Source organism: Oncorhynchus masou, chromosome 29 (genome assembly GCF_036934945.1).
Source record: "Oncorhynchus masou masou isolate Uvic2021 chromosome 29, UVic_Omas_1.1, whole genome shotgun sequence".
NCBI lineage: Eukaryota > Metazoa > Chordata > Actinopteri > Salmoniformes > Salmonidae > Oncorhynchus > Oncorhynchus masou.
In genome coordinates, this window is record NC_088240.1 from 22,324,714 (window position 1) to 22,349,713 (window position 25,000).

The following is a 25,000-nucleotide window of genomic DNA, read 5'->3' on the forward strand; positions in this document are numbered from 1 at the left end:
ACGACACAACAGTGGTAGGCTTGATTACCAACAACGACGAGACGGCCTACAGGGAGGAGGTGAGGGCCCTCGGAGTGTGGTGTCAGGAAAATAACCTCACACTCAACGTCAACAAAACTAAGGAGATGATTGTGGACTTCAGGAAACAGCAGAGGGAACACCCCCCTATCCACATCGATGGAACAGTAGTGGAGAGGGTAGTAAGTTTTAAGTTCCTCGGCATACACATCACAGACAAACTGAATTGGTCCATTCACACAGACAGCATCGTGAAGAAGGCGCAGCAGCGCCTTTTCAACCTCAGGAGGCTGAAGAAATTCGGCTTGTCACCAAAAGCACTCACAAACATCTACAGATGCACAATCTAGAGCATCCTGGCGGGCTGTATCACCGCCTGGTACGGCAACTGCTCCGCCCTCAACCGTAAGTCTCTCCAGAGGGTAGTGAGGTCTGCACAACGCATCACCGGCGGCAAACTACCTGCCCTCCAGGACACCTACACCACCCGATGTTACAGGAAGGCCATAAAGATCATCAAGGACATCAACCACCCGAGCCACTGCCTGTTCACCCCGCTATCATCCAGAAGGCGAGGTCAGTACAGGTGCATCAAAGCTGGGACCGAGAGACTGAAAAACAGCTTCTATCTCAAGGCCATCAGACTGTTAAGCAGCCAACACTAACATTGAGTGGCTGCTGCCAACACACTGACACTGACTCAACTCCAGCCACTTTAATAATGGGAATTGATGGGAAATTATGTAAATATATCACTAGCCACTTTAAACAATGCTACCTTATATAATGTTACTTACCCTACATTATTAATCTCATATGCATACGTATATACTGTACTCTATATCATCGACTGCATCCTTATGTAATACATGTATCACTAGCCACTTTAACTATGCCACTTTGTTTACATACTCATCTCATATGTATATACTGTACTCGATACCATCTACTGTATCTTGCCTATGCTGCTCTGTACCATCACTCATTCATATATCCTTATGTACATATTCCTTATCCCCTTACACTGTGTATAAGACAGTAGTTTAGGAATTGTTAGTTAGATTACTTGTTGGTTATTACTGCATTTTCGGAACTAGAAGCACAAGCATTTCACTACACTCGCATTAACATCTGCTAACCATGTGTATGTGACAAATAAAATTTGATTTGATTTGTAATTTTCATCATAGGTACACTTCAACTATGACAGACAAAGTCAGAAAAAAAATCCAGAAAATCACATTGTAGGATTTTTTATGAATTTATTTGCAAATTATGGTGGAAATAAGCATTTGGTCAATGACAAAAGTTTATCTCAATACTTTGTTATATACCCTTTGTTGGCAATGACAGAGGTCAAACGTTTTCTTTAAGTTTTCACAAGGTTTTCACACATTGTTGCTGGTATTTTGGCCCATTCCTCCATGTAGATCTCCTCTAGAGCAGTGATGTTTTGGGGCTGTTGCTGGGCAATATGGACTTTCAACTCCCTCCAAAGATTTTCTATGGGGTTGAGATCTGGAGACTGGCTAGGCCACTCCAGGACCTTGAAATGCTTCTTACGAAGCCACTCCTTCGTTGCCCGGGCGGTGTGTTCGGGATCATTGTCATGCTGAAAGACCCAGCCACGTTTCATCTTCAATGCCCTTGCAGATGGAAGGAGGTTTTCACTCAAAATCTCACGATACATGGCCCCATTCATCCTTTCCTTTACACAGATCAGTCGTCCTGGTCCCTTTGCAGAAAAACAGCCCCAAAGCATGATGTTTCCACCCCCGTGCTTCACAGTAGGTATGTTGTTCGTTGGATGCAACTCAGCATTCTTTGTCCTCCAAACACGACAAGTTGAGTTTTTACCAAAACGTTATATTTTGTTTTCATCTGACCATATGATAATCTCCCAATCTTCTTCTGGATCATCCAAATGCTCTCTAGCAAACTTCAGACGGGCCTGGACATGTACTGGCTTAAGCAGGGGGACACGTCTGGCACTGCAGGATTTGAGTCCCTGGCGGCGTAGTGTGTTACTGATGGTAGACTTTGTTACTTTGGTCCCAGCTCTCTGCAGGTCATTCACTAGGTCCCCCGTGTGGTTCTGGGATTTCTGCTCACCGTTCTTGTGATCATTTTGACCCCACGGGGTGAGATCTTGTGTGGAGCCCCAGATCGAGGGAGATTATCAGTTATCTTGTATGTCTTCCATTTCCTAATAATTGCTCCCACAGTTGATTTCTTCAAACCAAGCTGCTTACCTATTGCAGATTCAGTCTTCCCAGCCTGGTGCAGGTCTACAATGTTGTTTCTGGTGTCCTTTGACAGCTCTTTGGTCTTGGCCATAGTGGAGTTTGGAGTGTGACTGTTTGAGGTTGTGGACAGTTGTCTTTTATACTGATAACAAGTTCAAACAGGTGCCATTAATACAGGTAACGAGAGGAGGACAGAGGAGCCTCTTAAAGAAGAAGTTACAGGTCTGTGAGAGGCAGAAATCCTGCTTGTTTGTAGGTGAACAAATACTTATTTTCCACCATAATTTGCAAATAAATTCATAAAAAATCCTACAATGTGATTTTCTAGATTTTTTTTCTAATTTTGTCTGTCATAGTTGAAGTGTACCTATGATGACAATTACAGGCCTCTTTCATATTTTTAAGTGAGAGAACTTGCACGATTGGTGGCTGACTAAATACTTTGTTTCCCCACTGTATATATCATAAAAAAAGAGTTATATATTGGAAAGACACCAAGAGACAACAAAAATACAATTTACACACTATTTATACGTATTCATATACAGTTAAATGATATCTTTAGAAAGAGGAAAGGCACTGTTAATAATCTGTTTTTTAAAGCTAAACTTGCATTCATCCACGATGACATGACTCTATACATAACTGAGTGACACATTATATATATTTTTTTGGTTTGGGTACAGCAAAGAACCCGTAAGTGGCATGTCTGGTGGGGTATGTGTGTCTATTTGTAGTGTCTGAAAATACAATTATACAAGTGGTTAGACATTTTCAACACACAAACGTTTAAAAAAAACATGAAAGACTATCATGCATGTTGTTGATGTTAGTTGTTTGTGCGCAGTGAATGATGAACACTAGTTTCTCAGCCTTCCCTCCATTTTAACAGCTGCATTTCCATATTTTATACTTGGTCTTGGATGGGTTTGAGAGAGAGGGATAGAGAGAGAGGGAGAGAGAGCAAGGGAGAGAGAGAGGGAGAGAGAGAGGGGGAGAGGGAGAGAGAGAGAGGGAGGAAGAGAGAGAGAGGGAGGAAGAGAGAGAGAGGGAGAGAGAGAGAGAGAGGGAGAGAGAGAGAGGGAGAGAGGGAGAGAGAGAGAGAGAGAGAGAGAGAGAGGGAGAGAGAGAGAGGAAGAGAGGGAGAGAGAGAGAGGGAGAGAGGGAGAGAGAGGGAGAGAGGGAGAGAGTTAGAGAGAGAGGGAGAGGACGTAGGGAGAGAGAGAGAGAGAGAGAGTGAGAGAGCGGGAGAGAGGCATTGGTGAAACATACAGTTCTTTCATTTTGTATTCTTCCCTCCCATTACCCCTTGGTATAGATTTGTAGGGGGGGTTCTGTGTGTGTGTGCGTGTGCGTGTGCGCGTGTGTGTGGCTGTGGGTTCATATACTCACGGTCATAAGAGAAGATTAAAGTAATTAATCTAGCATGTATAGTAATGAAACGTTTGATTGGAAAAATCCTCCCTCCCTCCCTCCCTCCCTCCCTCCCTCCCTCCCTCCCTCCCTCCCTCCCTCCCTCCCTCCCTCCCTCCCTCCCTCCCTCCCCTCCCTCCCTCCCTCCCTCCCTCCCTCCCCATCTCCCATCTTTCATTTCCTGTTGTCCTGTCTCTCCCCATCTGTATGTGTCTTTCAATCTGTCTTTTCTTTTGTAGTTATGCATCTCGATTATTAATTATACGTTTATTTCTCTGTGGACGTTGTTATTGTCAATTTTGCTGTGTAGCCTGTATACTTACCACCTCTCTCTCTCTCTCTCTCTCTCCAGCATGCAGAGCAGGGTTCTATAAGTCTCTGCTGGGTAATGTCCAGTGTTCTAAGTGTCCACCCCACAGCTTCACCCATCATGAGGGAGCTCTACACTGTGGCTGCGAGAAAAACTACTTCCGCGCTGATGGAGACCCGCCATCTACGGCCTGCACACGTAAGTCTGTGTGTTTCTGTGTCTTTGTGTTTGTGAGTGAGAGCCAAATATAATTTACTCTCTGAAAGTACTGTTTGTTTATTCTCTAAACCGTTTTAGCTGCTGTGTCTCTGAGGACAATATCTTGCTCTCTCTCTCTCTCTCTCTGAGCTGTATCCGGATGGTTCACAGAAGCAGATGGCTGATGCCAAGCATGCTTAACTACATTACCCAGAAACACTGCCCTGGCAGCTCTGATGACTGCCACCATATGACACCCACTGCATCATCCATGTCTGTAGTCCCTGGGGGGAGTTAAGGACAACCAGAGCAGACCTTTATTTCCAGTGTCATCCTGTTTATCAGGGATAGTCCTGTTTTACAGCCCTAAAACCTTTATAGACGAAGGAAATGAGCAGGAGTCTGGGAAGGAACATAGAGATCGGAGAAGAATATAGATTTACACATGTATGATATGATCTCCACCCACTGTCCTACTGTTCATATCACATCTGGTAATCTATATATCTAGACATGACACACCATATGTGGGAGCCTCAGGATAGAGACACATAAAACCCAGAGCTCTAGTCTCTTCAGTATTATGGCTCGGCTGCTAGATAGGCATAGTGAATATGCAGTAGAGTGAAGGAGCTAGAATAGTAGAGTACTGTAGAGTTGACTGTATCCTCTGTCTGAACCCCAGCACCTCAGACAAACAAACAAACAAGGCTTTATATTGTCATAGTCAACCCTACTCACCCCATCTCCTCCCTCGTTCAATTCTTTGCTGATGATCTCTCCGCAGTTCTGGTTAGCTCCCTGTCATTATCCCCTTAGGTCTGACATGAAAGTCTGGAACTATTCAGAGAATCTGTTCACAGTAAGAACACGTCCTTTCCATCTGCCAGTGAGAGTTTGAGGTTTGGCCTGAACCAGTGGCCTGAACCAGTGTCCTGAACCAGTGTCCTGTCCTTCTCCCTCCCTGTGACTGGTGGCTGAACTGACTCTATTGCCCATAGGGACAGACTGCTGTCACTCAATCACACACACAATGGTATTAATATAATATATATTTTTACCTCCCCCCCACACTCTCTCTCTCTCAATTCAAATGGGCTTTATTGGCATTGGAAACGTGTTTACGTAGCCAAAGCAAGTGAAATAAACAATAAGCAAAAGTGAGAAGACACAAAACAATATCAACAAAAAACAATTAGAAATTAACAGTGAACTCGATTTCTCTCTCCGTCTCTCTCTTTGTCTCTCTCTTTCTGTCTCTCTCTCTTTCTCTCTCTCTCTCTCTCTCTCTCTCTCTTTCTCTCTCTCTCTCTCTCACTCTCTCGCTCACTCTCTCGCTCTGGCTCTGTCTCTCTGTCTCTCCAGGTCCTCCCTCAGCTCCTCGTAATGTGATCTCAGTCATCAACGAAACCTCAGTGATTCTGGATTGGTCCTGGCCAGAGGACACGGGAGGTCGTAAGGATGTCACCTTCACCGTGCTGTGTAAGCTCTGCAGGCCTGGCCAGAGGGTGTGTGAGGCATGTCGCAGCAATGTGCGGTTCCTCCCCCGTGCTGCGGGCCTGCAGAACACTACCGTTACCGTGGGAGACCTGCTGGCTCACACCAACTACACTTTTGAGATTGAGGCTCAGAATGGAGTGTCCCAGTTAGCCCCAACCATGAGGCAATATGCTGCGGTGACCATCACTACCAACCAAGCAGGTGAGGCCGGACATGCACAAACACACCCTTGTGCAAACTCACACACACCCATTGATGTTCACACCTATAGACTCACACACACCCATTGATGTTCACAGACACACACACACACACACATCAATGCACACACCTATAGACTCACACACACCCATTGATGTTCACACCTATAGACACACACACACATCAATGCACACACCTATAGACACACACACACCCATTGATGTTCACAGACACACACACACATCAATGCACACACCTATAGACTCACACACACCCATTGATGTTCACACCTATAGACACACACACACATCAATGCACGCACCTATAGACACACACACACCCATTGATGTTCACAGACACACACACACATCAATGCACACACCTATAGACTCACACACACCCATTGATGCACACACCTATAGACTCACACACACCCATTGATGTTCACAGACACACACAAACACAAGAGCATGCACATCAATGCACACACCTATAGACACACACACACCCATTGATGTTCACAGACACACACAAACACAAGAGCATGCACATCAATGCACACACCTATAGACACACACACACAAACACACACACAGGTACACTACACACATAAACGTACATGCATGCATTCCAACCATCAACTCTGGACATTTACAAGGAGATCCTAGCCAGTATACTTCTGCGTTTTATCACCAGAATCAAATGTCTCCCTCCTCACAAATACACTCTGTATAAAACTTGTTTTTCAGCTTTTACAGACAGTCGTTATAATGGAATGGGTTCACATCAACCCCTCATATAAACATTCTCACGCATGCATGCGCACACACACACACACACACACACACACACACACACACACACACACACACACACACACACACACACACACACACACACACACACACACACACACACACACACACACACACACACACACAGAGGGATGGGTTGCTCACATCGATCTCTCATATAAACATTCTCAACCCAGAGACAACGGGGAGGGAGGACTTGGCCCAGTGAAAGTCCCTCACAGAGACAAATCAATCTCTCTGCAGCGGATTGTAACCAAACTAGGAATGCATGCATTATGGCTATAGTTCACTACACCCTCCCACTCCTTCCCTCACTCCATATATCCCTCTCTAGGGGGTTTCTCTCTCTCTCTTTCTCTCTGTCGCTGTTTCTGTCTCTATTCTTCTCATTCCTCAACCATTCATACACATCTCTCTCCCTCTGTTCTCAGTCATACTTGTGTGTTGATGTTAAGGTGCTGACTCCAACCCATTACAATCATTTGTGTCTCTATGACTTTCCTCTCTGATAGTCTTATGTCTTACTCTCTCCTTACCCACTTGGCACAGACGTCAATTCAACGTCTATTCTACGTTTGTTCAACGTAATTTCATTGAAATGACGTGGAAACAATGTTGATTGGAGCAGTATGTACCCAGTGGGTCTCTGTCTGCTGGGACATTGGGTCCGGTCTCCTCTCTCTTGTTGCAGTGCAGCAGTAGATGAAGGTTCTGTCTGCTGGGACATTGGGTCCGGTCTCCTCTCTCTTGTTGTAGTGCAGCAGTAGATGAAGGTTCTGTCTGCTGGGACATTGGGTCCGGTCTCCTCTCTCTTGTTGTAGTGCAGCAGTAGATGAAGGTTCTGTCTGCTGGGACATTGGGTCCGGTCTCCTCTCTCTTGTTGTAGTGCAGCAGTAGATGAAGGTTCTGTCTGCTGGGACATTGGATCCAGTCTCCTCTCTCTTGTTGTAGTGCAACAGTAGATGAAGGTTCTGTCTGCTGGGACATTGGGTCCGGTCTCCTCTCTCTTGTTGTAGTGCAACAGTAGATGAAGGTTCTGTCTGCTGGGACATTGGGTCCGGTCTCCTCTCTCTTGTTGTAGTGCAGCAGTAGATGAAGGTTCTGTCTGCTGGGACATTGGGTCCGGTCTCCTCTCTCTTGTTGTAGTGCAGCAGTAGATGAAGGTTCTGTCTGCTGGGACATTGGGTCCGGTCTCCTCTCTCTTGTTTTAGTGCAGCAGTAGATGAAGGTTCTGTCTGCTGGGACATTGGGTCCGGTCTCCTCTCTCTTGTTGTAGTGCAGCAGTAGATGAAGGTTCTGTCTGCTGGGACATTGGGTCCGGTCTCCTCTCTCTTGTTGTAGTGCAGCAGTAGATGAAGGTTCTGTCTGCTGGGACATTGGGTCCGGTCTCCTCTCTCTTGTTGTAGTGCAACAGTAGATGAAGGTTCTGTCTGCTGGGACATTGGGTCCGGTCTCCTCTCTCTTGTTTTAGTGCAGCAGTAGATGAAGGTTCTGTCTGCTGGGACATTGGGTCCGGTCTCCTCTCTCTTGTTGTAGTGCAGCAGTAGATGAAGGTTCTGTCTGCTGGGACATTGGGTCCGGTCTCCTCTCTCTTGTTGTAATGCAGCAGTAGATGAAGGTTCTGTCTGCTGGGACATTGGGTCCGGTCTCCTCTCTCTTGTTGTAGTGCAACAGTAGATGAAGGTTCTGTCTGCTGGGACATTGGGTCCGGTCTCCTCTCTCTTGTTGTAGTGCAGCAGTAGATGAAGGTTCTGTCTGCTGGGACATTGGGTCCGGTCTCCTCTCTCTTGTTGTAGTGCAGCAGTAGATGAAGGTTCTGTCTGCTGGGACATTGGGTCCGGTCTCCTCTCTCTTGTTGTAGTGCAACAGTAGATGAAGGTTCTGTCTGCTGGGACATTGGGTCCGGTCTCCTCTCTCTTGTTGTAGTGCAGCAGTAGATGAAGGTTCTGTCTGCTGGGACATTGGGTCCGGTCTCCTCTCTCTTGTTGTAGTGCAGCAGTAGATGAAGGTCTCTGTCTGCTGGGACATTGGGTCCGGTCTCCTCTCTCTTGTTATATTGCAGCAGTAGATGAAGGTTCTGTCTGCTGGGACATTGGGTCCGGTCTCCTCTCTCTTGTTGTAGTGCAGCAGTAGATGAAGGTTCTGTCTGCTGGGACATTGGGTCCGGTCTCCTCTCTCTTGTTGTAGTGCAACAGTAGATGAAGGTCTCTGTCTGTCTGTGTAACACAGTGGGGAGGGATAGCTGGGATGGTTTCAGTTAATACAGAGTCTATGGTGGAGAGTAATTCTGTCACAGTAATGTGTTCTCAATGCACGATTCCTTGCCTGTAGAGAGCGAGACAGGGGGGGTTATACACCTTTTTTGGGAGGATGGTGTGTACATACCCACACAGACGCACACGAACACACACACACACACACACACACACACACACACACACACACACACACACACACACACACACACACACACACACACACACACACACACACACACACACACACACACACACACACACTGAGGTGTACAATGAGGTGCGTGCTGAGTTTCCTGTGTGTTATCCAGCTGTGTTCTATAAAGGATGACGGGCCAGACACGGCACTTTGAAATGACAGCAGAGGGATCAGCAGTAAATGCAGATTTACTGTGTGTGTGTGTGTGTGTGTGTGTGTGTGTGTGTGTGTGTGTGTGTGTGTGTGTGTGTGTGTGTGTGTGTGGATTTAATGCTCTTCACTTGTCTCCAGACGTGTGTATACCTCTCCCAGGGGAGAGGGAGGGTAGAGGTAAAGAAAAGCAACACGTCCACTGATCATGTAAAGATAGCAGGTTTCAACAGAGCTCTCTACCAGTCTGTTTGTGCTCAGAATATGTGAATCCTTATCATGTTTTAACCTACAGATCTGATAACCTTCCTCTTATCTCTCTGTGCCTGTTAAAGGACATGCTACAGGATGAGGATTGTTCATATGTATCACCAAGCTGTCACCTGAGAGGATAGCGTGATGAGAATAGTGAAATAGTGAGTTTAATGTGTGATTGTCCTTTAGCTGAGATGAGGAGAAGGAAAGGGTGTGTGAAAATGAAACATTCTCCTTTGACCCCCCCCCCCACACACACACACACACACGCAAACACACACACACACGCACACACGCACACACACACGCACACACACACACACACACAAACCATCCTTATTCTGCAGCTGCACGACCCATCAGGCTGAGTTTACAAGGATTAGGTTTGTCAGTGTACAGCTCCCTACACACACATGTGGCTATGTCCGTGGAGAGAGAGAAGCTGTCCTCTTTCAGAGAGAAACACACACACACTACACCAACACACTCCTGTTTAAACCTGCCAAAACTGTTAAAAGCTGGATTAACTGGCCGTCTCGGAAGGGAGGAAAGCATCCGGATATTCTGACAGGGTGTCGTAAGACGAGTCTCAGCCCCTCTTCTACACTCACACACGCTCACTCATACTCACGCACACACACACACACGCACACACACACACACACGCACACACACACACACACACACACACACACACACACACACACACACACACACACACACACACACACACACACACACACACACACGCACACGCACGCACACACACACACACACACACACACTCATACTCACGCACGCACTCACTCGCGTACACAAACACACACACACACACACACACACACACACGGTGAAAGCAGGATGTAGATCTGATGACAATAGGAAATGTAGCGCTGAGAGACTTATCTCCATTACAACTGTTTAGTCTTATCCCTCCACTGAAGTGTGACTGATAAAGGCTGGAGTTTGAGAGAGTCTGACTCTTAATATGGGACTGTATCAATCAAATGTATTTATAAAGCCCTTTTTACATCAGCAGATGTCACAAGGTGCTTGTGCAGAAACCCAAACTAAAACCCCAAACAGCAAGCAATGCAGATGTAGAAGCATGGTGGCTAGGAAAAACTCCATAGAATAGGCAGGAACATGGGAAGAAACCTAGAGAGGAACCAGGCTCTGAGGGTTGGCGAGTCCTCTTCTGGCTGTGCCAGGTGTAGATTATACGAGTACATGGCCATTAAGGCCAGATTGTTCTGAAAGATATGTTCAAACGTTAATAGATGACCAGCAGGGTTAAAAAATAATCACAGTGGTTATAGAGGGTGCAACAGGTCAGCACCTCAGGAGTAAATGTCAGTTGGCTTTTCATAGCCGAGCATTCAGTGGTCGAAACAACAGGTGCAGTAGAGAGAGGGAGATGAAGAGAGAGGGTTGGAACAGCAGGTCTGGGACAAGGTAGCACGACTGGTAACCAGGTCAGGGTTCCATAGCCACAGGCAGAACAGCAGAAACTGGATCAGCAGCATGACCAGGTGGGACGGGGACAGCCAGGAGTCGTGAGGCCAGGTAATCCTGAGGCATGGCCCTAGGGCTCAGGTTCTCCGGGAGGGTAGAGAGAGGGTGGAAGAATTAGAAGGAGCATGCCTAAGATCACACAAGACACACGATAAGACAGGAGAATTGTACCAAATAGGACAGACTGACCCTAGCCCACCAGCGCATAGACTTTTGCAGCATAGATACTGGAGACTGAGACAGGGGGGTCGGACACTGTGGCCCCATCCAAAGTTACTCCTGGACAGGGCCAACCAGATAGGATATAACCCCACCCACTTTGCCAAAGCAAAGCCCCCACACCACCAAAGGAATATCAATTGACCATTAACTTACTACCCTGAGATTTGGCCGAGTACAGCCCACAAAGATCTCCTCCACCGCACGAGCCCAAGGAGGTGCAAAACTGGACAGGAAGATCAAGTCAGTGACTTAACCCACTCAAGTAGAGTATAGCAAAAAAAAACACCTGGCATGATGTGATGCACCCCTCCTAGGGACTGCATGTGAGAGTGCGAGCAAGCCAGTGACTCGTAATAGGGTCAGAGGCAGAGAATCCCAGTGGAGAGAGGGGAGCCGGCCAGGCAGAGACAGCAAGGGTGGTTTGTCACTCAAGTACATTGGCATTTACCTTCACACCCCTGGGCCAGACTACACTCAATTATAGGACCTACTGAAGAGATGAGTCTTCAGTATAGATAGGGTTGAGACAGAGTCTACGTCTCATGGATCGGCAGGTGATTCCATAAAAATGTAGCTCTATAGGAGAAAGCTCTGCCTCCAGCTGTTTGCACATGTAGGTATGTACAGCAGGACCAAATCAGCGAGATGGGTAGGAGCAAATCAGCCCTAGCCTTAACCAGAAGCACGAGAGTAATATGATCACAGTAATATGATCACATTTGTGAGTTCTAGTCAAGAGTCTATCAGCCCTATTTAGCATCTCTGTTTTGTCCCAGTTTAAAATAGAACAAATGTGCCACCATCCACTTCCTTATGTCTGAAACACAGGCTTCCAGGGAGGGCAATTTTGGGGCTTCACCATGTTTCATCGAAGTGTACAGCTGTGTGGTCTGCAAAGCAGTGAAAGTTGACATTGTCTTTCCAAACGACATCACTAAGAGGTAGCATATATAGTGAAAACCATGGTGGTCCTAGAACGGAACCTTAAGGAACACCTAAACGTATCATTGATTTGCCAGACAAACCATCCACAGAGACTAACTGATATCTTTACGACAGATAAGTTCTAAACCAGGCATAAACTTTTCCGCTTAGACCAATTATTTCCAATCACTCCAAAAGAATGTGGTGATATATGGTGTCGAAAGCGACACTAAGGTCTAGGAGAGCAAGGACACAGTGCCTTGGTCTGACGCCATTAAAAGGTCATTTACCACCGAGTGCAGTCTTAGTGCTATGATGGTACTATGATGGGGACTGTAGTCACATCCTCTCGTCTCTGCAGTGAGCTATTGGAGAAGAATTGGGGGCCAGAGAGAAAGAAGGAGACATTTCTCTTGATGCCAGGAAGCCCTCCAGAACTGTTCACAGAGAGAGAGAGAGAGAGAGCGAGAGAGAGAGAGAGAGAGTAATAGAAAGATACCCAGCATCAAACCAGTGTCCTGCTCAGACACAGTAAATCATTACACCCATAAACCACAGAACCAATAAAACAACATCTATACCCCTATCAGAAACTGGGAATGAGAGAAAGAGGGAATGAGAGGAAGGGAGAGGGAACAAGGGAGGAGAGTGAAAACAGACTCGCTCCAAATAGATTCATTAACAGAGAGAAAATAACTTCCAGTGGAAAAAAGTGCCAGCCGTTCAAAAGTTGTATCATCAGAATCAAGAGAGGCTCGAACATTTTCAAAGACAAACTTGTTGTTTCCTGCGGTCTAATGAACTTAAAGCTCATGGCCGCCTGGCCTCTCAGCTGCAGCTAGCAATTACACAACTGTAGAAGTGGAAAAAAGAAAGGGAGAGAGGAATGGAGGGAGAGAAGGAGCGAGTCCTGAGTTGAATTACAGTGCCAGATTGAGACCATGTGAGGTCCCAAGGCGAGGCGACATGAGAGTGAGGGAAGGTAGGAGGGTAATACACTGGGGCAGGGAAGGAGGGAAGGTAGGAGGGTAATACACTGGGGCAGGGAAGGAGGGAAGGTAGGAGGGTAATACACTGGGGCAGGGAAGGAGGGAAGCTAGGAGGGTAATACACTGGGGCAGGGAAGGAGGGATGGTGGGAGGGTTATACACTGGGGCAGGGAAGGAGGGAAGCTAGGAGGGTAATACACTGGGGCAGAGAAGGAGGGAAGGTAGGAGGGTAATACACTGGGGCAGGGAAGGAGGGAAGGTAGGAGGGTAATACACTGGGCAGGGAAGGAGGGATGGTGGGAGGGTTATACACTGGGGCAGGGAAGGAGGGAAGCTAGGAGGGTAATACACTGGGGCAGAGAAGGAGGGATGGTAGGAGGGTAATACACTGGGGCAGGGAAGGAGGGATGGTGGGAAGGAGGGATGGTAGGAGGGTTATACACTGGGGCAGGGAAGGAGGGATGGTGGGAGGGTAATACACTGGGGCAGGGAAGGAGGGATGGTAGGAGGGTAATACACTGGGGCAGAGAAGGAGGGATGGTGGGAGGGTAATACACTGGGGCAGGGAAGGAGGGATGGTGGGAGGGTAATACACTGGGGCAGAGAAGGAGGGATGGTGGGAGGGTAATACACTGGGGCAGAGAAGGAGGGATGGTGGGAGGGTTATACACTGGGGCAGGGAAGGAGGGATGGTAGGAGGGTTATACACTGGGGCAGGGAAGGAGGGATGGTGGGAAGGAGGGATGGTAGGAGGGTTATACACTGGGGCAGGGAAGGAGGGATGGTGGGAGGGTAATACACTGGGGCAGAGAAGGAGGGATGGTGGGAGGGTAATACACTGGTTCAGGGAAGGAGGGATGGTAGGAGGGTTATACACTGGGGCAGGGAAGGAGGGATGGTGGGAGGGTAATACACTGGGGCAGAGAAGGAGGGATGGTAGGAGGGTAATACACTGGGGCAGGGAAGGAGGGAAGGTAGGAGGGTTATACACTGGGGCAGGGAAGGAGGGATGGTGGGAAGGAGGGATGGTAGGAGGGTAATAAACTGGGGCAGGGAAGGAGGGATGGTGGGAAGGAGGGATGGTAGGAGGGTTATACACTGGGGCAGGGAAGGAGGGATGGTAGGAGGGTTATACACTGGTTCAGGGAAGGAGGGATGGTAGGAGGGTTATACACTGGGGCAGGGAAGGAGGGATGGTGGGAAGGAGGGATGGTAGGAGGGTTATACACTGGGGCAGGGAAGGAGGGATGGTGGGAAGGAGGGATGGTAGGAGGGTTATACACTGGGGCAGGGAAGGAGGGATGGTAGGAGGGTTATACACTGGTTCAGGGAAGGAGGGATGGTAGGAGGGTAATACACTGGGGCAGGGAAGGAGGGATGGTAGGAAGGAGGGATGGTAGGAGGGTTATAAACTGGGGCAGGGAAGGAGGGATGGTAGGAGGGTAATACACTGGGGCAGGGAAGGAGGGATGGTAGGAGGGTTATACACTGGGGCAGGGAAGGAGGGATGGTGGGAAGGAGTGATGGTAGGAGGGTTATACACTGGGGCAGGGAAGGAGGGATGGTGGGAAGGAGGGATGGTAGGAGGGTTATACACTGGGGCAGGGAAGGAGGGATGGTAGGAGGGTTATACACTGGTTCAGGGAAGGAGGGATGGTGGGAGGGTAATACACTGGGGCAGGGAAGGAGGGATGGTAGGAAGGAGGGATGGTAGGAGGGTTATAAACTGGGGCAGGGAAGGAGGGATGGTAGGAGGGTAATACACTGGGGCAGGGAAGGAGGGATGGTAGGAGGGTTATAAACTGGGGCAGAGAAGGGGGGATGGTAGGAGGGTTATACACTGGGGCAGAGAAGGGGGAATGGTAGGAGGGTTATACACTGGGGCAGAGAAGGGGGATGGTAGGAGGGTTATACACTGGGGCAGAGAAGGGGGGATGGTAGGAGGGTTATAAACTGGGGCAGAGAAGGGGGGATGGTAGGAGGGTTATACACTGGGGCAGAGAAGGGGGAATGGTAGGAGGGTTATACACTGGGGCAGAGAAGGGGGGATGGTAGGAGGGTTATAAACTGGGGCAGAGAAGGGGGATGGTAGGAGGGTTATAAACTGGGGCAGAGAAGGGGGATGGTAGGAGGGTTATAAACTGGGGCAGAGAAGGGGGATGGTAGGAGGGTTATAAACTGGGGCAGAGAAGGGGGATGGTAGGAGGGTTATACACTGGGGCAGAGAAGGGGGGATGGTAGGAGGGTTATAAACTGGGGCAGAGAAGGGGGATGGTAGGAGGGTTATACACTGGGGCAGAGAAGGGGGATGGTAGGAGGGTTATAAACTGGGGCAGAGAAGGGGGGATGGTAGGAGGGTTATAAACTGGGGTAGAGAAGGGGGGATGGTAGGAGGGTTATAAACTGGGGCAGAGAAGGGGGGATGGTAGGAGGGTTATACACTGGGGCAGAGAAGGGGGGATGGTAGGAGGGTTATACACTCTAACTAACCAACTCAATTTGACCAACAGGAACCCCTTTAATACGAACTGTTAACAGGATACAGACTGCTGACTGAACATGCTGCATTAACTTCCTGTGACCTGCTAGTAGATGTTGTGCAAAATGGTCAATAATCTCTCCCCCTCCCCCATCTCGCCCTCTGCCTCTCTCCAGCCCCTTCTCCAGTGACTGTGATCAGGAAGGATCGCACATCTCGTAACAGCATCTCTCTGTCCTGGCTGGAACCAGAGAGACCCAATGGCATCATACTGGACTACGAGGTCAAATATTACGAGAAGGTCGGTTCACAAACACCATACATGCTTTAGTACTGTTCTCTGCTGTCCCCTTTGGGGACTAACTCCATGCACTGAAGGAAGAGAAGAGACACCATTTGGGCTTGTTCTACCTCTTGCCCCCATTCCAGACTCTTGTGGTTGTCCTCTGTTCTAATGTCTCACTGGTCCAGTCTTCTGGCTTCTCTCTGGAAGCTGGGCCATGGGTTGGGCAAGAGAATCAGACACTGGCAGTGGATCAGAGAGAGAGGGAAGGGGAGGGAGAAGAGGAGAGAGAGGGAGGGCGAGGGAGAAGCAGAGAGAGAGGGAGTGGGAGGGAGGGAGAAGCAGAGAGAGAGGGAGGCTGAGGAAGAAGCAGAGAGAGAGGGAGGGGGAGGGAGAAGCAGAGAGAGAGGGAGGGGAGGCTGAAGCAGAGAGAGAGGGAAGGGGAGGGAGAAGCAGAGAGAGAGGGAGGGGGAGGGAGAAGCAGAGAGAGGGGGGGAGAAGCAGAGAGAGAGGGGGAGGGAGAAGCGGAGAGAGAGGTGGGAGGGAGAAGGAGAGAGAGAGAGGGGGAGGGAGAAGCAGAGAGAGAGGGGGAGGGAGAAGCAGAGAGGGGGGGGGAAGCAGAGAGAGAGGAGGGAGGGAGAAGCAGAGAGAGGGGGGAGGGAGAAGCAGAGAGAGAGGGGGAGGGAGAAGCAGAGAGAGAGAGGCGGAAGGGAGAAGCAGAGGGGGGGGGGGAAGCAGAGAGAGAGGAGGGAGGGAGAAGCAGAGAGAGAGGGGGGAGGGAGAAGCAGAGAGAGAGGGGGGAGGGAGAAGCAGAGGGAGGGGGAGGGAGAAGCAGAGAGAGAGGGAGGGGGAGGGAAAAGCAGAGAGAGAAGCGGGAGGGAGAAGCAGAGAGAGGGAGGAGGAGGGAGAAGTAGAGAGAGAGGGAGGGGAGGGAGAAGCAGAGAGAGAGGCGGGAGGGAGAAGCAGAGAGAGAGGATAGGGGGAGGGAGAAGCAGAGAGAGAGGCGGGAGGGAGAAGCAGAGAGAGAGGGAGGAGGAGGGAGAAGCAGAGAGAGAGGGAGGGGGAGGGAGAAGCAGAGAGAGAGGGGGAGGGAGAAGCAGAGAGAGAGGGAGGGGGAGGGAGAAGCAGAGAGAGAGGGGTGGAGGGAGAAGCAGAGAGAGAGGGAGGGGGAGGGAGAAGCAGAGACAGATGGAGGGGGAGGGAGAAGCAGAGAGAGGGGGGAGAAGCAGAGGGAGGGAGGGAGAAGCAGAGAGAGAGGGGGGAGGGAGGCAGAGAGAGAGGAGAGGAGGGAGAAGCAGAGACAGAAGGAGGGGGAGGGAGAAGCAGAGAGGGAGGGGGAGGGAGAAGCGGAGAGAGAGGGAGGGGGAGGGAGAAGCAGAGAGAGATGGGGGTGGAGGGAGATCCAGAGAGAGAGGGGGGAGGGAAAAGCAGAGAGGGAGGGGGAGGTAGAAGCAGAGAGAGAGGGAGGGGGAGGGAGATGCAGAGAGAGAGGCAGGGGGAGGGAGGAGCGGAGAGAGAGGGAGGGGAGGGAGATGCAGAGAGGGAGGCAGAGGTTAGGGGAGAAGCAGAGAGAGAGGGAGGGGGAGGGAAAAGCAGAGAGAGAGGGACTGGGGAGGGAGATGCAGAGAGAGAGGGAGGGGGAGGGAGGAGCGGAGAGAGAGTGAGGGGGAGGGAGAAGCAGAGAGATAGGGACTGGGGAGGGAGAAGCAGAGAGAGAGGGAGGAGGAGGGAGAAGCAGAGAGAGAGGGGGAGGGAGAAGCAGAGAGGGAGGGGGAGGGAGAAGCAGAGAGAGAGGCGGGAGGGAGAAGCAGAGAGAGAGGGAGGAGGAGGGAGAAGCAGAGAGAGAGGGAGGGGGAGGGAGAAGCAGAGAGAGAGGGGGAGGGAGAAGCAGAGAGAGAGGGAGGGGGAGGGAGAAGCAGAGAGAGAGGGAGGGGGAGGGAGAAGCAGAGAGAGAGGCGGGAGGGAGAAGCAGAGAGAGAGAGGGAGGAGGAGGGAGAAGCAGAGAGAGAGGGAGGGGGAGGGAGAAGCAGAGAGAGAGGGGGAGGGAGAAGCAGAGAGAGAGGGAGGGGGAGGGAGAAGCAGAGAGAGATGGGTGGAGGGAGAAGCAGAGAGAGAGGGAGGGGGAGGGAGAAGCAGAGACAGATGGAGGGGGAGGGAGAAGCAGAGAGAGGGGGGAGAAGCAGAGGGAGGGAGGGAGAAGCAGAGAGAGGGGGGGAGGGAGGCAGAGAGAGAGGAGAGGAGGGAGAAGCAGAGACAGAAGGAGGGGGAGGGAGAAGCAGAGAGGGAGGGGGAGGGAGAAGCGGAGAGAGAGGGAGGGGGAGGGAGAAGCAGAGAGAGATGGGGGTGGAGGGAGATCCAGAGAGAGAGGGGGGAGGGAAAAGCAGAGAGGGAGGGGGAAGGAGAAGCAGAGAGAGAGGGAGGGGGAGGGAGATGCAGAGAGAGAGGCAGGGGGAGGGAGGAGCGGAGAGAGAGGGAGGGGAGGGAGATGCAGAGAGGGAGGCAGAGGTTAGGGAGAAGCAGAGAGAGAGGGAGGGGGAGGGAGAAGCAGAGAGAGAGGGACTGGGGAGGGAGATGCAGAGAGAGAGGGAGGGGGAGGGAGGGAGGAGCGGAGAGAGAGTGAGGGGGAGGGAGAAGCAGAGAGAGAGGGACTGGGGAGAAGCAGAGAGAGAGGGACTGGGGAGAAGCAGAGAGAGAGGGACTGGGGAGGGAGAAGCAGAGAGAGAGGGACTGGGGAGGGAGAAGCAGAGAGAGAGGGACTGGGGAGAAGCAGAGAGAGAGGGACTGGTGAGGGAGAAGCAGAGAGAGGGGGACTGGGGAGGGAGAAGTAGAGAGAGAGGGACTGGGGAGAAGCAGAGAGAGAGGGACTGGGGAGGGAGAAGCAGAGAGAGAGGGACTGGGGAGGGAGAAGCAGAGAGAGAGGCAGGGGGAGGGAGAAGCAGAGAGAGAGGGACTGGGGAGAAGCAGAGAGAGAGGGACTGGGGAGAAGCAGAGAGAGAGGGACTGGGGAGAAGCAGAGAGAGAGGGACTGGTGAGGGAGAAGCAGAGAGAGGGGGACTGGGGAGGGAGAAGTAGAGAGAGAGGGACTGGGGAGGGAGAAGCAGAGAGAGAGGGACTGGGGAGGGAGAAGCAGAGAGAGAGGGACTGGGGATTGGAGAAGCAGAGAGAGAGGGACTGGGGAGAAGCAGAGAGAGAGGGACTGGGGAGGGAGAAGCAGAGAGAGAGGGACTGGGGAGGGAGAAGCAGAGAGAGAGGGACTGGGGAGGGAGAAGTAGAGAGAGAGGGACTGGGGAGGGAGAAGCAGAGAGAGAGGGACTGGGGATTGGAGAAGCAGAGAGAGAGGGACTGGGGAGAAGCAGAGAGAGAGGGACTGGGGAGGGAGAAGCAGAGAGAGAGGGACTGGGGAGGGAGAAGCAGAGAGAGAGGGACTGGGGAGAAGCAGAGAGAGAGGGACTAGGGAGAAGCAGAGAGAGAGGGACTGGGGAGGGAGAAGCAGAGAGAGAGGGACTAGGGAGAAGCAGAGAGAGAGGGACTGGGGAGGGAGAAGCAGAGAGAGAGGGACTGGGGAGGGAGAAGCAGAGAGAGAGGGACTGGGGAGGGAGAAGCAGAGAGAGAGGGACTGGGGAGGGAGAAGCAGAGAGAGAGGGACTGGGGAGAAGCAGAGAGAGAGGGACTGGGGAGGGAGAAGCAGAGAGAGAGGCAGGGGGAGGGAGGAGCGGAGAGAGAGGGAGGGGGAGAGAGAGAGGCAGGGGGAGGGAGATGCAGAGAGAGAGGGACTGGGGAGAAGCAGAGAGAGAGGGACTGGGGAGGGAGAAGCAGAGAGAGGGACTGGGGAGGGAGAAGCAGAGAGAGAGGGACTGGGGAGGGAGAAGCAGAGAGAGAGGGACTGGGGAGAAGCAGAGAGAGAGGGACTGGGGAGGGAGAAGCAGAGAGAGAGGGACTGGGGAGGGAGAAGCAGAGAGAGAGGGACTGGGGAGAGTGAGATAGAGAGAGAGAGGGACTGGGGAGAAGCAGAGAGAGAGGGACTGGGGAGGGAGAAGCAGAGAGAGAGGGACTGGGGAGAAGCAGAGAGAGAGGGACTGGGGAGAAGCAGAGAGAGAGGGACTAGGGAGGGAGAAGCAGAGAGAGAGGGACTGGGGAGGGAGAAGCAGAGAGAGAGGGACTGGGGAGGGAGAAGCAGAGAGAGAGGGACTGGGGAGGGAGAAGCAGAGAGAGAGGGACTGGGGAGGGAGAAGCAGAGAGAGAGGGACTGGGGAGAAGCAGAGAGAGAGGGACTGGGGGAGGGAGAAGCAGAGAGAGAGGGACTGGGGAGGGAGAAGCAGAGAGAGAGGGACTGGGGAGAAGCAGAGAGAGAGGGACTAGGGAGAAGCAGAGAGAGAGGGACTGGGGAGGGAGAAGCAGAGAGAGAGGGACTGGGGAGGAGAAGCAGAGAGAGAGGGACTGGGGAGGGAGAAGCAGAGAGAGGGACTGGGGAGGGAGAAGCAGAGAGAGAGGGACTGGGGAGAAGCAGAGAGAGAGGGACTGGGGAGGGAGAAGCAGAGAGAGAGGGACTGGGGAGGGAGAAGCAGAGAGAGAGGGACTGGGGAGGGAGAAGCAGAGAGAGAGGGACTGGGGAGAAGCAGAGAGAGAGGGACTGGGGAGGGAGAAGCAGAGAAAGAGGGACTGGGGAGGGAGAAGCAGAGAGAGAGGGACTGGGGAGGGAGAAGCAGAGAGAGAGGGACTGGGGAGGGAGAAGCAGAGAGAGAGGGACTGGGGAGAAGCAGAGAGAGAGGGACTGGGGAGGGAGAAGCAGAGAGAGAGGGACTGGGGAGGGAGAAGCAGAGAGAGAGGGACTGGGGAGAAGCAGAGAGAGAGGGACTGGGGAGGGAGAAGCAGAGAGAGAGGGACTGGGGAGAAGCAGAGAGAGAGGGACTGGGGAGAAGCAGAGAGAGAGGGACTGGGGAGGGAGAAGCAGAGAGAGAGGGACTGGGGAGGGAGAAGCAGAGAGAGAGGGACTGGGGAGGGAGAAGCAGAGAGAGAGGGACTGGGGAGAAGCAGAGAGAGAGGGACTGGGGAGAGTGAGATAGAGAAAAGAGTTATCAGGGGTTCTGAGGGAGAGAGAGAGTCCTATTGCCATCTCTTATAGCAACCGGGCCAATATTCTCCCACAGAAAAAACATTCCACAGTCTAGTGGGTAAATGTCTGGGCAGGGCGACCACACACACAGATGGGGCATACACACACCCTCACTCTCTTTATGTATTTGACTCACACTGACATGCCAACCAGCCTTCTCTCTTCCTCCTCCTGTCCTCTCCTGTCCAGTCTTAATGGAGTGTAGTTTTATTGCTGACAGTAAATGTGTCTGCAGGGTCTCTGTGAGGAAATTAGCGTGGAACGAATGGCTGGTTTTCAATGGAGCTATGGGTGACTTTTGATAGTGAAATTAGCCTTTATCTCTGTCTCTGTCTCTGTCTGTGTCTCTCTCTCTCTCTCTGTCTCTCTCTCTGTCTCTCTGTCTCTGTCCGTCTCTGTCCGTCTATGTCTGTCTGTGTGTCTGTCTGTCTATCTGTGATCAGTCATCCTCAGATCTCAGTCCCTGGTGGCCCCTAATCCCTTTATTAGCAGGCCAAACACTTCCCTCTCTCTGGGGAAAACACAGTTCTAGGATCAGATCACCTTACCCCGTATCCTAACCTCAACCATCAGAATGACAAACACTCAACTGATCTGAGGTCTGGACCTATAGGCTCTGTTTCCTTCCACTTTCGGTGTGGCCTCTCTCAGCTCTCTCAGCTTGGGACATGTATAGCTGAGCTGTCGCACTAGATCCACTCTGCCATCACCATCTGAAGGGCCACTAGCTATTGCAGGCATGACTGGAGCCTCCTAACCCCTAGGATAATGGGCTTGTCCAAGAGGAACAGCCAGGACTGGGACACCCAGAGAGACACAGGAGACAGGCAGGGAAGCTGGAGCCATACCCAGTCACAGGGCCTCTTGATCAGGCCTGACCGAGGGTGACTGAGGGCCTCTATACCCAGCAGTGGTCTGATCACAAGACTCCCAGGGACTATAGGCAGAGTGATTTCACTCAGTGGCTAAACAGCGACACAAACACAGGCCTGCCTAAAGAAGTATAAAGAGGCCTGAAGGGGCCCAGGCTGTGAGAGAGGAGTCTATTCCTGGCAGTCCATCCGGCTGTTGATTGTTTACAAACTGTGTTTTGAGGTGTGTGACACACACACACAGGCCCAGTCAGCTCGGTAGAGTAGCTATGCTGCTTCATTTAACCTAGATATAGACTTCTATTGGATTACCTACTGGGTTTAGGGAGGTAGTGTCACGCCCTGACCGTAGATTGCTGTGTATGTTTCTGTTTTTAGTTTGGTCAGGGTGTGATGTGGGTGGGTATTCTATGTTGTAGGTCTAGGTTTCCTTTTCTATGTGTTTGGCCTGGTATGGTTCTCAATCAGAGGCAGCTGTCTATCGTTGTCTCTGACTGAGAGCCATACTTAGGCAGCCTGTTTTCCCATTTTGAGTTGTGGGTGATTCTTTTCCGTTACAGTGTTTTCACCATACGGGACTGTTTCGGTTTTCCTTTATTCTTTTGTTTGTTTGTATTCAGTGTTCCGTTTATTAAATTTACAACATGAACACTTACCACGCTGCGTTTTGGTCTACTCCTTCTCCCACCAACGGCCGTGACAGGTAGCCTATATTGGCCTGATGGCGTGTATAACAGGAATAAATGATCAAGTGGATATGAAAGGCTAACTGACTAAGCTAAGTGGTGGTAGAGTGAACTTTACCAATCAACCATGTCTGGGAAACTGGGATTTCCAATCCGTACTGCTTACCAAACACACACAAACTCTCTCTGTTTCTCCCACTCCAACTCTCCCACTTTCCATCTCTCCCTCTCTCCCTGCTCCAGACACACTCTTTAGGCTTCCTCGCTAAACAGCTAAATGACTCTAAGCCTTAGATAAGGCCTTTTAGTGCACTTTATGAAAATAATGTGTGTAGGAACACACTTTAGCATTTATTTTTCTGTTTTTATTTCATCTGGAAAAGAGAGAGAAACTTTCAAATCCACTTTAATCTGAGTGTTTATTTATGCTGGGGTTGAGATGGAAAGGAATGCTACTCTTTACATGAGTTAAATTCAACCTCCTACACTCTCGCTCGCTCTCTCACACACACACACACACACACACACAGTATTTACAGGCCTTGTCCTGGGCTCAACACTATAAGGCTGTAATTCCAGACTGCACCATTTAGATAATCAGAGCGGAACGTGACGGACATATTACATTTCAACAACAGCACACACAGAGAGAGTGAGCAATTGCACAGCTTGTCACACACAGAGAGAGTGAGCAATTGCACAGCTTGTCACACACAGAGAGAGTGAGCAATTGCACAGCTTGTCACACACAGAGAGAGTGAGCAATTGCACAGCTTGTCACACACAGAGAGAGTGAGCAATTGCACAGCTTGTCACACACAGAGAGAGTGAGCAATTGCACAGCTTGTCACACACAGAAGGCAGCTTAGAGACACACCCACTCTCCCACTTATGAGAGCCTGGGCACACCTGTTTGTTATTTTCAAGGGATCACATGATGTGGAGGCTGACAAGCTGGGAAAGATGTATGACTGATAGAGACTGGTATTATACAAGGCACAAGGGAAGCTTCATACAGGCACTCCTGAGGAGGGAGGAACAAGGGACTGGATTCTACTCAGACAGAAATAAGTTATTTTAAAGGACTTCTTACACCATACATCCCTGATGCACCCTATTAGTGTGTGTTCACGTACATGTGTTTTACAGTGTGTGTTCACGTACGTGTGTTTTACAGTGTGTGTTCATGTACGTGTGTTTTACAGTGTGTTCATGTATGTGTGTTTTACAGTGTGTGTTCACGTATGTGTGTTTTACAGTGTGTGTTTTACAGTGTGTTCACGTATGTGTGTTTTACAGTGTGTGTTCACGTATGTGTGTTTTACAGTGTGTGTTCACGTATGTGTGTTTTACAGTGTGTGTTCACGTATGTGTGTTTTACAGTGTGTGTTCACGTATGTGTGTTTTACAGTGTGTGTTCACGTACGTGTGTTTTACAGTGTGTTCACGTACGTGTGTTTTACAGTGTGTTCACGTATGTGTGTTTTACAGTGTGTTCACGTACGTGTGTTTTACAGTGTGTTCACGTATGTGTGTTTTACAGTGTGTTCACGTATGTGTGTTTTACAGTGTGTTCACGTATGTGTGTTTTACAGTGTGTGTTCACGTACGTGTGTTTTACAGTGTGTTCACGTACGTGTGTTTTACAGTGTGTTCACGTATGTGTGTTTTACAGTGTGTTCACGTATGTGTGTTTTACAGTGTGTTCACGTATGTGTGTTTTACAGTGTGTGTTCACATATGTGTGTTTTACAGTGTGTGTGAGTGGTGTATGTAAAACCTTCTGATCTGTATCATGTCGCCAGTCTGTTATTGGGTCCATAAAATAGAGATGGAATCAGCTGATTGGACATGATGTTTGGTTTAGCGAGGGCTCTGCAGCTTAGCCATCTCATTTGTATGTGAGTTCTGGACATGAAAGTGAGACGTGATGAGGTGTGAAGCCTTTGTTGTATATCCAGGTGCACAGGACCGATGAGACAACTCATTAATCAAAGAATATTAGCTGTATGGTCTGAACTCTCTTACCTCACCCATCACAACATACCTTTGAAACTGGACTCTGATCTACCACAGGCTCTTAGAGGAGGTTTCTACAGCAGGCCAATATGCAGGGCTGTGCTGTATTTCAACAGAACCGAGACCAGCCAAGAAATGTCAAATGAAAACGTTTCAAACCTAAGTCTATTTATGCTGCCAACGTACTGTATATTTGTACAAGATCAACTCACCATTGCTTAAATGGTCCTCTCTGCTCTTACGTACATTCGCTTTTTATTATTTATTTACTTCTGATTAGTGGAAGAGAAAACATTTGTGTTCAATCCATCATATGTAACCATAGCCCGTCGCTCATC

The 25,000-nt window shown here is 50.3% G+C and overlaps 1 protein-coding gene across 2 annotated transcripts in view; it reads left to right on the top strand.

Annotated features, from left to right (window-relative positions):
- The window catches only part of LOC135519197 (ephrin type-A receptor 3-like), a 169,026-nt gene that overhangs the window by 87,200 nt on the left and 56,826 nt on the right, over positions 1-25,000 (top strand). For both annotated transcript variants that reach the window (XM_064944289.1, XM_064944290.1), the window contains exons 4-6: positions 4,030-4,185; positions 5,551-5,886; positions 15,866-15,990. In XM_064944289.1, the coding sequence (XP_064800361.1) occupies positions 4,030-4,185; positions 5,551-5,886; positions 15,866-15,990 (617 nt within the window). The remainder of the gene's footprint in view (positions 1-4,029; positions 4,186-5,550; positions 5,887-15,865; positions 15,991-25,000) is intronic.